Here is a 15,076-nt window from a genome sequence, read left to right on the forward strand (position 1 = left end):
ACTTGTTTTTTTTTCCTTTCTCTCCCTTCTGTGTTGCAGCACAGACATCTTGTGATGAATAATTGTGGATACGCATTCTGTCTGAATTGTTCACATACTCCATACCATAACTTGTTTATTATTTTCTTTATCTGATTACACTATTTACTTCATCTGAAACTCTTTGTCATATTCTATAGACTGAAAGTGTGGCATATTACCATATATAGTGGTCTAAATAGTACTCCAAATTTTGTCTATGTATGACAAGATACGTTAGACTTTGTTTTATTTCCCCTATTTATTGAAGAAATTTAAAGTGGTGTTACTTCTGGAGAAATGCTGTAATTGTATCTCTATATCTCTGTTTTCCTCTCTTTTTTTAATGCAGAGAGTCAACATTAAAAAAAAACCACAAAGTTCTGCAACATATTGGTGTCACTTGTAAAAGTGCATTATATAAACATTTAGTCTCATAAAGATTATATTATTTATATATACAAAAGCATAATTGACAGACTTTAACTTCCTTGAATCTCAAACATGATAAACATTTTGAAATCTTTAAATCAAATATTGATTTAAAGAATACTTTCACAACTCGAAAGTATTCACACACCATGATCATGTAGATATGTATCAAGAGTTTTTGTCGCATAAAAAATTCTCCAGATTTGTTTTGCAGAAACGGCGATGTTTGTGTCTTGCCACTTTAAAACTAAGACCCTATCAATTTTAGACATAGGTGTAAATATTTGACCCCTGCACAGTGCTTCTGGAAACCCATTTGAAATACGGTACATAAAAGGGACCAGATCCCTAAAATGCGTAATTGTTTCTTTTCCCCTGAGAGACTGGGTTTTACACATTTGCACATGAAGAAATATTCTACAAACCTCATCAAGCTGCAAAGAAAGGTTTAAAACAGAGAGTTCCTCTGGTTAATTTCAAAAGCGTGAGCTCACATTACTCTCTAGCATTTCAGCCCAATAGCTCAGGGTTTTAGTGGCTGGTTGGCTGGCGGGGTTTTTTTTTTTTTTTAATTGGAGTTTTGAAGGGTTTGTCTCTGTAGACTTGTGGGCTGATGATACATATTCATGAATGAGAAAGTCTTTCCCGACCCTGTTAACACTGACAAAGACTAAGCTGGTTTCACACAGCAAGTGGATGGGAGTTGTGGGTGACAACAGCTGAATGACAAGATTAGTTGGGGGGGGGGAAATCCTTGCATCACTTGGCCTTGCCTTCCTAATGATTTTGCCAATTGTTGTTGGGGACAAGGCTGTCATTCACTGATGACTTCTTCTGACCATATTCAGATAATGACAATTTCCTTAACTTCTATTTTATTGGACGCCACCAAGCAAGATCAGAACAAAAAGGAATCAGTTTCAGTTGTTCACGGATTGGACTTTGGTCACTTCAAAGGTACCTTTGATCTAGAAATATGTAGTGTACCAAATTCATTATGTCTTTTTAATGGGCTTCTCAAATTTATTGCTCTTCAACATGATCTTCTCTTCAACATGTAGCGTAGTTTTGAGATGGCCATATTTAGAGAGGAACAGTCCAAACTTGTACTTTTAAGAACATTAGTGATGGAAAACAACAGGTGCTTTTGTTCCTAAATGTGACTCCCTTCAGATTCTGCCTTTGGCCACAGAATCTTCCTGCCTGAATGGAGTTGCATACAGAGGATGGTTAGAATGTAGGACTCATGAATAGAATAATTCATCACATAAGAAAAGTGGGTAAGTTTTAAATTTGCCACCCAGACCTAAATATATCCCAAGCAAGGCCTAGAAACCCAAATGAGCTGGCTAAATAACAGATGGATACTTGACCTGGATATGTCAGCATATAAAAACTGTGTTTGCAAAAAGGAAGACCGTAAGTCTTTCGAGGCAGAGAACTCTACTGGCCTCTGTCTACTGTGCTTCATGGGGGCATCCAAGAAGAAGAAAAAGCCAGACTGAGGATGTAGGAAGGCCCAATGTAAAAGTAAATACACGAGGATCAGAGGTGAAATCCAGCAGGTTCTGACAGGTTTTGGAGAACTGGTAGTGGAAATTTTGAGTAGTTCGGAGAACCGTCAAATACCACTTCTGGCTGGCCCCAGAGTGGGGTGGGAGTGGTGATTTTTGCAATATCCTTCCCCCAGGAGTGGGGAGGGAATGGAGATTTTGCCGTATCCTTCCCCTGCCACACTCACCAAGCCACACCCACAGAACCGGTAGTGAAATAAACTGAATTTCACCACTGCTGAGGATGGCATATAGATTATTCTTCATGCACTTCATATTTTCGTCATTGTCATGTTTAAATATTATGATTTGACAGAAGCTTTCGAAGAGCCTCTAAGCAAGGGTGTCCAAACTTGGGAACTTTAAGACTTGTGGACTTCAACTCCTGGCTGGAGAATTCTGGGAGTTGAAGTCCACAAGTCTTAAAGTTCCCAAGTTTGGACACCCCTGATCCAGCAGCATCTGCAGTAGGGAAATCAAAATATGAAGAGAACAATCACAGCATTGCATTGAAATCCCGTCTCTTTGGTGCATGCATCACAAAAATCAAAAAATGGAATTAATTAAGCATGGAACATGTACAATAGAATGCTTCAATAGGAGATTACTTTACAGTAATGGGTTAATAAGCAGAGAATGCAAATGATCACATAAGATCTGCCTGAAGAAGAAAAGTAACATCTGCAGCAATTAACAGATTTACTATTAGCATGAATAGAATAATTAAGTTAATAAAATAATTACAATTATTTATTAAAATTATTAATAAAATAATTTAAGTACCAAGTACCTAAGTATTTTATTTCATAAAACATAATAAAGCTCACAGATGTGGATACAAATAAGAGCAGATAATTTAAGACGGGGAAAAAATAAACTTCTTGTAATTAGGAAGAAAAATGAATGTTTTAGTGAGGATCAATTTCCAATGGTTTTCAAAAAAATAAAAAGAAGGCATTGCACAAGTGGCAAAGACGAATAATCAGTTTTATTTGGTTAATTTGGATCATTCATTGGATTATAATATTTTCTGACTAGATTGCTTCTATTGAAGCAGGTAGCTTCCAGAAGGTTTGTACAATTGTATTTGGTTAGGTATAAAATAAAGGCACTACCTATAAAAAATTAATCAGTTATAAAGTGTGTACTAAAATTAAAAGATTAAAAAGAGAAAGAGTAAGTCCAGATCTATTCTTCTTGTACCACTATTAAATATTTCTATGAAGTGAATGCAGAACATAATTTAATTAGCATAGAGATAACTTTTCAGATACATTTGCAAGATTTTGTCCTTGAAGCAAGGATGAATTCTTTGACATTATCTCATCAAAGTGTTCAAATCCTTCACAGAGTTCAATATTTTTCAGATACTGTAAGCAGTATAGCTCAAAAGGTATTATATAAACAATGCAGAATACTCAGATTTGACTGACTTTGAAAACATTGCAACACAAAATTCAGAACATCTCTTGGCTCTTATTTAATAGTTTTTTATTGAAATACAAACTAAACAAGTCAAAGATGATCGTGTGATCAAGTGAATGGATAATTAATTGATGGTTCTTATAATATTGACTATATTTATTAATTATTGACCATTTTCATTGGGATTGATAAATACCAATAACCGTGAAGATTATTGTTTTCCTGTGCACTGCTTGGAGAGTCCAAGCAATGGGTTAAATTAGTCTGATTTCTCTAGTACTGAGGAATCTTTTTCCTTGGCCACGCCTCCTGGTGCTCCATAACACCAGATTTTTTTCCTCAGTCTGGCCCGTTTAGGGACTGTTTTGTGAGCTCCAGTTTATAATTTAATTCAGGCTTAGACTCTCCCCATTTTTTGCCTATTTCTTTTTCCTTGTTCATTTCTTCCTTCTAGCTTAGGCTTTGTTTTCTAATTTTTCCTCTTTGGTTTTTTTTTTGGCTCATCGGCTTCTCAGAGAGACTCAGAAGTAGGAGTGGACATGGGGGGTGCTCCACTCGCCATGCCACTTAAGGATGGCAGCGGAGATCTGCCAGATTGCTTTAGTGCAGCAGGGCGGCAAGGCTCTCGGGCTGCCAGGAGCGGGTGCTTTTGCTTAAATTTCATTCGGCAAGGCGCCGCTTGCCGCGGAGAGGTGCACAGCCATTTTGAAACTTTCAGCCGCCATTTTCTCCTCCTCTTTCACCAGAGCGGTGGCTTTTCCTACCTTTTTTCCACACCTTTTCCAACAGCTCTCTAATGCTCGTCCATGCTCTTGCAGATAGCCTCCGGGTGGCTAGTGACTCTTTTCGGGGCTCCGGCAGGGTCACTGCCACGTGCAACGAATCCTTGGATGATGCTGGTGTCTTGGCCGCCTGGCGGTCATACCCGACACAGGGCTGTGCCTTCACCTTCCTTGGATCTCTCTGCGAGGTCTTGCAGCTGCGGCTGCATTTCCTCACCACACCTACTCTTCAGTGGCTGGCCCTTTTCCTTGGACTCCTTCCAGAGCCCCAGCCTTTCTGTAATTTGGGACTGTTTTCACAATTGACTGCGACCAGAAAGCTCTTCAGCCCTTCATCACTCACCTGTTCCTGAGCCAGCCACCTGCCTCCCTTGATAGTAGACCAGGGCCCTCCCAAGCCCCTAGCCAGGGATCCACCTCAGGCAAGGGCATGAGGGCAAGGAGGGGCAGGGTGGCCAGTCAGGATAGTCATCCCTACCACACATCGTCCGTGGCTGCGGACAGGGATGCTGAACGGCAGCAGCAGGCTCTCGAGAAGCAATTCAAGTGAGCCCAACTCCAGGCGGCAAAGGCCCCTCAGCCCATTGCACGGGCTGAGCCAGCCCTCCCGCCTCCTCCAAGGAGGGATCCCCTGTCCATTATTGATGAGGAAGTGGAGTCTCAGGATCTATCACCCTATATATCCCTGGCAGATCCAGGTTCTCCTACCCCTTCTTCAGTCTCTGAATTGGTGCCTGGATACGTGGGTCCAAATCTGGGGGAGCTTACAGGATCATCCCTTTCCCATCAGGGTCACTCCTCTTCCAGGGACAGGGGCGGGGCAGGGAACATCGTAGCTCAGGAGCGCAAATTGTCCGCCCACATGCAATCAGTTATCACCTGCGCTATATCCCAGGGCATAGCCGAGGGGCTTCAAAAGAAGGATCAGATACCGGATAAACTGACACCAGCTGGGTCCAGACAGGAGGCGACCGTCACCAACCGACGGGTCCGCCATCCTTCTCTGGAGTCCTCTGCGCTCAGCAAGGTATCTGTCTCGGAGGACCCAGAGCAGGAAGAGCAGGAACTTTCGGAGGATGAAGACCTCCCCCCAGATGCCCCTGCTTTCTCCAGTCTCTTTAAACCCAGTTTATTTAAGTCCATCTTTCATAAGGCCAAGAACACCTCCTAGTTGGGTACCAAGCCCCAGGCCGGTCAAGGATCTTCGGATTCCACCCTGGCTAACTCTTAACGACAACATGTTTAAAGTGCAGGCCGTACCTCAGGACCTTGTTCCGGTTCCTAGTCTCTTCATGGATGTGGTCCAGCGGCAATGGGTCCAGCCTGGTTCCCTGGCTACTCCCAGTGGTGGGGACAAAAAAACTTTGCTCAGTAGAGCCAGCTCTAGAGGAGGTATTGGTCCTGCCCTTTGGAAGGCAAAAGGTTATGCAACTTCTAGATAGCATGATGACATAGCAACAGATTTTGCCTTTTCTGCCTACCTTGCTAATTGCTGTACCATCCTTCCTGAGGCAAACAAGATTTTCAACTCTTTGAGCGAACAAAACTTAAAGTAAAATATATTTTAATCATAAGCAGTTACATATGTGAAGGGGGAAGAATGAGAATATCTGCACTTTTACCTTGCATCTTAAGAAGGGGGAATCTGGGAATCTGTGGATGCAGGTCATCTTTCCCACTTCACCATCTCCATCAAAACTCATATTATAGAAACATTTTCCCTGTTAGACTATAATATGCATAATTCCTAAAATGAGACAGATTTGGAAAGCATCGAGTACAGGTAGTCTCCGTTAAAGAAAATATGCATAACAATTCAAAAGTAAAATACAATTTGGGATTTATCTAAAACATTTTGTAAAATTATGCCTGCAATCCTATGCAGATAGTTTGAGTAAAGTTCATTGGAATGTGTGCTTAATCCTATGAAAAGATGTGCATGATATTCTATCGTCAATATAGTTATCTGCACATTAGCATCATGAGAACTAGCAGACTGTAGTGATTAAAGTACTGGACTAGCAGTGGGAAGACTCACATTCAAGTTTTCTGTTAGACCTGGAAGCCACCCAAGTGATTTTGGGTCAGTCACCCACTTTCAGTTTTGCTTTGGGATGTTGAAAAGCATCTGTCTAGTAATCTACCAACCCACACTGAATGAAGCATGTTAGATCCATAGCCATTAACGAAGAGATCTTTATCCTTCAGTAGATTGATTTGGGCTGATTAGAATTAGCCTCATAGAAATGAGCATATGTACATTGGTAACGGTGTAGGATTTCCAATAAGCATTTTTGTTTTAGAGGGCTAACCTACATATGCATGTTTATTTTACAACGTCTTTGGGTTCGGTGTCATTTATTCCCTGTAACTATGCAAAGAATTGTACAGTCAGAGTCAAGCTAGATATGAGACTGAATGAATCATTAGGTAATCTGTCACTTTCGTTAACTAAAGAGTGGGTGGGTGGGTGGAATATGATTGTAGTGCATTGATGGTGTCAGTACAACTCTTATCTCCTTGGTTACATTAAAAAAAATCATGCTAGTCTTCAGAAGATTGCAGACACATTTCTTAACCAAGGGTTTAAATACAGTATTAAAGAATACTTTTTTTTTGCACCTCTTAGAATGCCTAGCAAATATGCCCATGTATGTATGTTGGACATACTTGCATATATTTAATAATAAAGTTTTACATCCAAGCTATATGGGTTATTTTTTGGCCCAAAGATAAATGGTGACAGATCAAGCCATGATATAGTAATTCCCTCTCATATGAAAAATGTTCTAAAATTGACCGCTTTCTTGTTTTGGATCTGGATTCATATACTTATCTCAGATGATTTAATAAAACTGAGCATGAGTAAATGATTGCTTATCTCCCACTATAGGTGACTTAATAAATAATAATTGTGGGTAAATAGGAGGAAGGATCATGTTATATTGCTGGAATCATAATTTTGAGGGATAGGTTTATTCTTGGCTGTTGAATGCTACACCAGAGGCCATTTACCAGAAAGGTTTGTGATCCACAAAAAATTTGGTGGATCAAGGACCCAACTTTAACTTACTGTAATTAGAGCAAACTTGAAATTAAATTATTCAAGTACATTTATCTGTCTGATTATCTCCCCCTTCTGTCCTTTTGAAAAGGCCTTTTTAATGGCAAACTTTGGAGGAGTTTCTAGAGGCCACCCAGCAAGCTTTTCATTGACCACATGTAGTTTTGGGACCATGGGGTGGACACCCCTGTCAAATCAATATCCACAATAGCTGGATCCAATTTCTGGAAACATGCTACTAGATGCATATAGGAATGCAAGAAATCTACACATTTTAGGGCAATTGGAGAATCAAGATATTTGCTGTGTAGCTATCTTTGTTTTGACCTACCAAGCTAAATTCTGCATCTTTTCACATTTGTATAAATTTATAGTTCTCTGGAAGATGGGGATATTTGTTTTATAAAGGAACCTTGGTCCTGAACTAACATCTAATAAAACATATTCATCTCCTCATTCCAATTATTTCTGCAAACAATTTCTACATTGCTCCAGAGTATTGTTGATCTCCTTTCTAAACCCAAGTATTTCTGCTGCAGCTTTTGCTGAGGAAAGGGGGTGGGGTAGGATATCCTCTCTTGGTCCCCCTCCCCTTTCCCTCATTTTGCCTGTTAATTGGCCGAGACCACCAGAATTTGGGGGACACAGATGTCACTGGTAGTTTGTCTAGGGAGCGCATTCATGCCCATCTGTTGCAGTCTCGAAGGCTGTTCATATAGTCACAAGGCCTTCATTTAATTCTTGTCAGAAAGTAATGTAAATCCCGTTTACCTCAGAGGTCGCAGCCAAGATTTATGCCAATGAGCCCCCTGCAATTTACACACACACACACACACACACACACACACACACACACAGTCTGATGGTTGCATAGGAGAAAAGAAAGCCTTTCATGTAGTTGCATATTAACAAGTAAGCTTGTCTTCGGAGAGGCTTTTCTTGGTCAGGGTTTTCCTTATTTTAATACCACTGGGGTCATTTGGTGTATTGAGCAATGCAGAAAAAAGGAAGCCTTGAGCCTTGCAGTCCCCAAATCAGATGGAAATAGGACTATGAGCAAATTGGCTGGCTCATCACACATTAGATCATTGTGTTACACTGATTCCGTGCTGTGTGGAATATTATGTCTTATTACAAGAGTGAAAAGCAACAAAAATTGCCAGGAAGAAAAGAAAGAGAAGGAGGAAGGCTTCGTATCTTCTACTGTTGATAACTGTTGAGCTGAAAAACTCGCTGGGTATTTATTTCACAAAACTCTGCAAAGGAAACCAAAGCAAAAATCTGGAACGCATTAAATGGGGAAAGGCCAACAATGGTAATTTTTACTTGTCTCAATAACGCCTCCCAAAATAAACAACTGGTAGCTCCGTTCCCCCTGCATCCTCGACTCTGCTTTAAATGTAATTTCAGATAAAAAGTGTAGGAAGTGCAAATAAAATGTGGTTTTCCTGTTTTGAAAATGAGGAGAAGGTTCATTATCGTGAAAATTTTAAAAAAAATTAAATCTGACCTTTGGAAAGGCCATGTGTTTGGGCCTCAGTCCTCCTCCTCTCGACAGAACCACAGGATTTTTGCTATTCAATTCCAAGGAGAGCAAAGACCCCCCTTTTAAAAGAATAGAGACAAAATGCACTGTAGCGTAATGACACGGGTTCAAAGTAGCTTTAATAAGCACGCAGTTCAAAGTGCAGTAGGAGAAGGAAGATAATTTGCAGTCAGGCTGAACACTGGATGCATTAGTTTATAATTCTCTAAAAATGGTTTTTCAACTAATATCAGAGGAGAGAGCTATGGTTGCAACTCCCGCTCCGTTATTGCTAGAACAAATAAAAATTGGCTTCTGTATTTGTTACAATAATGCCTGCCATTCCCTGATGATAGACTTCATCTCCTGCAGTTGTGTTTACAAGCTTTTATCACATTTTTCCAATCTATTTTACTACTCTATAACTGAAATAACTTTTCATGCTATTCATGTGATTGTAAAATTGTTATCTGATGCAAAACTGACAATTCTTTTTCTGTTTCTTTTTATTTGCAACAGAACTTTAATAGCATGAGTTCTAATGATATGCTGCCATAGATGATTCCATTGTATTGACAGCCTCTAGACGGTATCCTCACACCATTTCCAGCTGCGAACAAAATAATAAAAAGTAATACATAGTTTATTTCATCATATTCTGGCATTCATGCATGTTTGCTCTAAGGTATCGGAAAAAAATATGCAACATTTCAGCATTCTTACTGAAAAACTTGGGGGATTGGGAGGGTAGATGGATATGAATCCCAAAGATTGCTTATGTAACTTACAGAAGCCTGAATATAGACCTGAGTTACCAGGACTAGGATAGAGAAACCTGATTATAGTACAGATGTCTGCGCAGGGAGTAGTTCCTACACAGACAAATAGACCCTAGCAATAATTTTATCCAATTTTTAAAAAGTGTTATATTAATTTGGTTTGTTTCTTGGATTGTTTCTAATTTTCTTTTAAGTTTTGTAATACGTGTTTTTTAATGCTGTACGCCGCCCTGAGTCCTTTGGGAGAAGGGCGGCATATAAATCCAATAAAACAAAACAAACAAACAAACAAACAAACAAACATCTAGGTTATCCATTGACTGTCCTTAAAGAAGAATAAATATGAAATGCATTCCATAGGTAACAGACAACTTTTGGAATCTTATTCTCATTTTTGGCTCTAAAATTAAAAGCTTGATTCTGAAATAGTAACATGCATCATACAATTGTGGGAGATGACAAGGCTGAATCCATGGGAGGGGTCAAATGCATCATCAGTCTCGAGTCCCTTCACGCCCATAAGAGATCTAAGTCCACCTCACACTTTGCTTTGACCATTAGTAGGTCAGATTCTTGTAGAGAGCTTAAGCTTGCAATAAATCCTTGTATTCATTTGAACTGCCTTAGTTTCCTGATTTGTGTACAATACTATAATTAAAGCTGGTCCTTCCAGGCAAATACTATGGGTGAATACAGCGCTCTACAACTTCCTTTCTTTTTTTGATATTTGAAAACATGTCTAGCTTTGGGTAAAACACTATGATTTTATCTAATTTAATTTTATGAAATTAATTTTATTAAATCATACTTCATCTTTGTGCTGATTCTGCTCAATTCTTTGTTCTGACATGGGCAGAAGACTCTCTTTCCTGGCACTTCTGGTAAAATAGCTAATGAAAACACAGAGGTTCTCCTTGATATCTTGTTTCTTTATATCATAGCTATAGTATATTGTCTTAGCCTAGTGTTTTTCACACTTGGCAACTTTGAGATATGTGAATTTTAGTCCTCAGAATTCACCAGTCAAAATTCTTTATGCTGACTGGGCAATTCTGGGGTTACACTGTTGTAGCTATTGGAATCAAGACAATCTCCATGAACCAAGTAGCCATGCTTTACATAGGCTTTTTCTATTAGAACTCTTCTAATTTTATTCTAATAACAATCCTGTAAGAGTGGTTGGACTGAGGAAAAACTGGCCTCAAATTGCCTTGTGAGCTTTGTGATATGAAGAGACATAGACTTGGGTCTCCCCATTGCAAGGGAATGCAATGCATTGCATCAAATCACTGATCTAAATTGATAGAATAATTGTCTGTGGAGATTCTCAGTTGTCCAAATCATGGTTGTCTCAAAAGGTGCATTTTCAAAAGGCAACTGGCCTTCTTTGTTTTGCTTGAAGACAGTTTCACTTCTCATCCAGTAAGTTCATGGATAAGAAACAAAATATCTGATAGACTGAGTGTTCTTTTATACCACCCTAAAACAGACATTCTTTGTGTAGTGTACCATCTGTCAAATGTTTTTAAAAAATAAAGCTACATGAAGCAACAAAGAAACCAACTTAAAAATCAGGATAACAAACTATGTTATTTCAGAATGGTTTTAGAACAGAGTTAGCAGTTCCATGCTGGTCTCACTCCAGGCCTGCATTATCCTTCAAGATACTCCTGATGGAGACTTGGAGCCACTTGGACTCACTGCATGTAAGGAAAGCCTGGGCCTCTCCATGTTTGAATAATTAATTTTTTGATGCTTGAAAGCCAGAGGGTTTTTTTTTAGAATCTTTAGTTGAATACTTTAAAGAAGAAGAAGAGAAGGCTACCTTCCCCAAAGGGAAATAAGGGAACTCCTAATGGTAATAATGAGCTTTGTGCTTCCTGCAGCTGCCAGATCCCCAGTAATTCAAGCATCTCTCATTCCCCATTTGGCTCTGCAAATGAATCCTAACATAACAAAAAGATTTGTATAATTACAGCTGCATCTATTTTAGGACCACCACAGATCTCCATTCAAAGAACAAGGAATTTTTGGTGCGGCCTTTAAAATAATTAAAATATTTATTTGAAAGTCAAAACACCAGTAGCCATAAATAACAATCGCTTTTTCTCCGTTGACTGTGCTAAGTCCCAGTGAAGGCGCCTGTGAGGAGCTTTACTTGTTCCCTGTTGGGATTAATCCATAAATACAGCCTCCTCATAGAACGCCTCAAGTCTTTGTTACCCGTTTATTGGTCTCTGGAATTAAATAGTGTAACCTGAGATCAAAATTAGGGTAATTTTTTTAAAAAAAGGAATAAAAGGGCTTAAGTAATCTAATTGGCTTTTCAGAATGTGAAATTCAATTTCTAACAATATAAAATGTAGGATTTTTCTGTGTTGATGTGTTGCAAAAGAAAATCAGTTTTTCTGCATTTGCTTGTAGAGAAATCAATTATGACACAAGCGTTTATGAGATATTTATGATCTACTTCGAAGCATTGGTTTTTAATAAAGTCTTGGAGATTGTACTCATACTGCTTTAGAAAATATGATTGCATGGGATGGCAGCTTCATAAACTGAGTACAGAACTTTAAACTTTTTAGATTATATGAACTACCTTGAATTTAGAAATGAAAAATCAACACAGACAAATTAGAAACTATATTGAAGGAAACTTCCACCTCAGGAATACTTAGGTTTCTGTCAAAATCATATACTTTTTTATGACATTTTCCCTTCCCACTCATGTTCTACTCTTGGGTAGTGAAACTCAGAACAGGACAGCATTTTAAACTTAAAGGGAGAATATGTAGACTACCCTGTTTCCCTGAAAATAAGACCTCCCCAGATAATAAGCCCAATTGGGCTTTTGAGCGCATGCGCTAAAATAAGCCCTCCCAAAAAAATAAGCCCTCCCTGAAAATATTGTAACACAGCAGCAGCCATGAGGTGACCACGCTCCCCGCCGCCTGCACCTCAAAAATAATAAGGCCTCCCTGAAAATAAGGCCAAGCATTTTTTTGGGGGGGGGGGTCAAAAGAAAATAAGACCCTGTCTTATTTTGGGGGAAACACAGTAGTCTTTTTCAACCTGGTTCATTTCCCCGCAGTTTTTGGTCATGTTGCTTAGGAAATCATGGAAAATGAAATTCAGCACGTAATAAGTTAATCAAATTGGCAGCACTATGCATTAAAAATTGAGAGAGTTTTCCCGGAGTCCATCACATATATTACCCTCAGCTATTACAGAATTCCACCCAACAAAATAATGCCATTGTAACAGAAGCCGTCTGACAGCTATTGATACATGCAGCTGTCAGACGGTGAACCAATAGGATTTGGGTATTTCTCCCGCCGGCCGGCAGGTGCGCCTAGACCAATCAGAGGCGCTTCTCTGAACGCCCTCTGCTGGCCGGGCTCGCCAGTACACAACAGCCATGTTCTTTGGTAGCTCTGTAGTTTTTAAGAAGGGCTATCAATGTGATCATTTACAAGGGAAATTGATCCATTCCTGTTTATTGGTGGGGGGATGGGGTTACAGGTTGCCACCTTCCAACTCCTGTGTAGTACGTGAACCTATCATATATTTATACTAGTACATTTTATAAATACTTAATAAGATCACACCTGAAATACTGCATCCAGTTTTGGTCACCACATTACAAAAAAGATGTTGAGACTTTGGAGAAAGAAGAAAGAAAGGCAACTAAGATGATTAAGGGCTGGAGACAAATATATGCAGAACAGTTGCAGGAATTGGGTCTGGCCAGTGTAGAGAAAAGAACTAGAGGATGACATGATAGCAGCATTCCAGTGTTTGAGAGGCTGCCACGAAAAAGAGGGGGTCAACTTATTTTCCAAAGCAGCAGAGGGTAAGACAAGAAACAATGGATGGAAACGAATCAAGGAGAGAAGCAATCTTCAATTAAGGAGAAACTTTCTAACAGTGAGGACAATTAATGAGTGGAAAAAGTTTGCCTTCAGAAGTAGTAGGTGCTTAATCACTGGATGTCTTTAAGAAAAGACCGGACAACCACCATTACTATAGGGTCTCCTGCTTGAGCAGGGGGTTTGACTAGAAGACCTCCAAGGTCCCTTACGGCTGTATTCTGATTGATTGACTATATGATAGAACTCAGTTAGTCTATCTAATATTCTGTCTCTTTCCTCTAATTTAAAGCTAGAATACTTTCTTGCTTTTTTTCAGTTTAAAGCACTTAAGCCCAAGAAATTGTATATATGTAAAGTGATTCTCTTATTCACAGGTCAGCTGGCCATTTCACTGTTTGGGTTTTAAAACATTGTGGATTTCAAATTCTTTCTTTGTACCCTTTTGCGAGGAGATGTTTGTTGTACTTGAGCCTGTCTCGTGTGGACCCTGGAGTAATTTCATACCCTTCTCTAATAAAGCCCTTGGAGGCTATAATATACATATCCTATTATCCTACCCTATTTGAGCCTTGCAGATAATTGATGATGTTTTAGTTAATCATCTCCCCCACTACTTCTTTTGTTCACCAGGTATGCCAGCCTGAAAGGGATTCTTTTCATTTAGAATGTGTGTCTTCTCCTAGGTAATTGATCACTGTGCAACCAGAACAACCCCTCCTCTTGATTCCAGCAGTGCAGGAGTGTGCAACATGAATAATCAAAGAATGGTGAACTGTCTCTTGCAAGAATGCAAGCAAATGCTGGAGCAGCCCTCACTTATGGTGGAAGACCAGCCCAAGGAAAGCATGAATCAACTCTTCGGAGGTGAGATAATTATGTTATCTAATCAGATACAAGACAGCTGATCACCCGTGCTTATATGGTCACCAATGTGCTCTGTTCTTTAGCTGTGAAACTTCTAGAACCCAAACCGGATGTGGGTGTAGAGGCAGGCAGAGTAGAAGGCCACATTATACCATTGAATTGCTGTCAGTTTCCATTTTAAGCTTCAGTAAACATAGGTTGTAAGGAGCAGTTTTCCCTTGACAAAAACAATGTCCCCAAAGATTGGTGGTGCACATATATTTAAACTATTGAAAAAATAAAGATGAATGTCTTGAATGCTGCCTGTTACTTTTTTTCCGTTTGCTGAAAATCATTCTCTGTTACAAACACATTTGACAAATTCCCCTATTTTAGAATCCTTTAATTGCCTTTTCATTATATAGGTCATTGTGGAAAATAAAGTAGAGCAAGATACGTTTATAGAATATTATGTGGTATTTTTATACTTTGAACAAAGGCTCATAAATGCTAATAATATGAAATACATTTTCTATATTTTTATATATATAAACAATTTGTGTTTATATTTGTAAATTATGTAGTGTGCCATATGATGAAACAAGACCTTCCATAAGAGAGTGGTTTATTGATCATAAAAATACAACAAAACTCTACTGCTCTTTACTTTCTAAAGAAAGCTAGCATTTTTAGTCTTTTGGGATATATTATTCCAGATGGCTATCCCAATATGTTAATAGAAACATTAAATCATTTTACAGTGCAAATTTATGCATTCGATCA

General features: G+C 39.0%; 1 protein-coding gene across 2 annotated transcripts in view; it reads left to right on the plus strand.

Moving 5' to 3' along the window:
- The window catches only part of ALPK1 (alpha kinase 1), a 55,970-nt gene that overhangs the window by 12,812 nt on the left and 28,082 nt on the right, over nucleotides 1-15,076 (plus strand). For both annotated transcript variants that reach the window (XM_081960232.1, XM_081960233.1), the window contains exon 2: nucleotides 14,134-14,314. In XM_081960232.1, the coding sequence (XP_081816358.1) occupies nucleotides 14,200-14,314 (115 nt within the window). In that variant the 5' untranslated portion in view covers nucleotides 14,134-14,199. The remainder of the gene's footprint in view (nucleotides 1-14,133; nucleotides 14,315-15,076) is intronic.

Source organism: Natrix helvetica (assembly GCF_964273705.1).
Source record: "Natrix helvetica genome assembly, chromosome: 7".
Classification (NCBI taxonomy): domain Eukaryota; kingdom Metazoa; phylum Chordata; class Lepidosauria; order Squamata; family Natricidae; genus Natrix; species Natrix helvetica.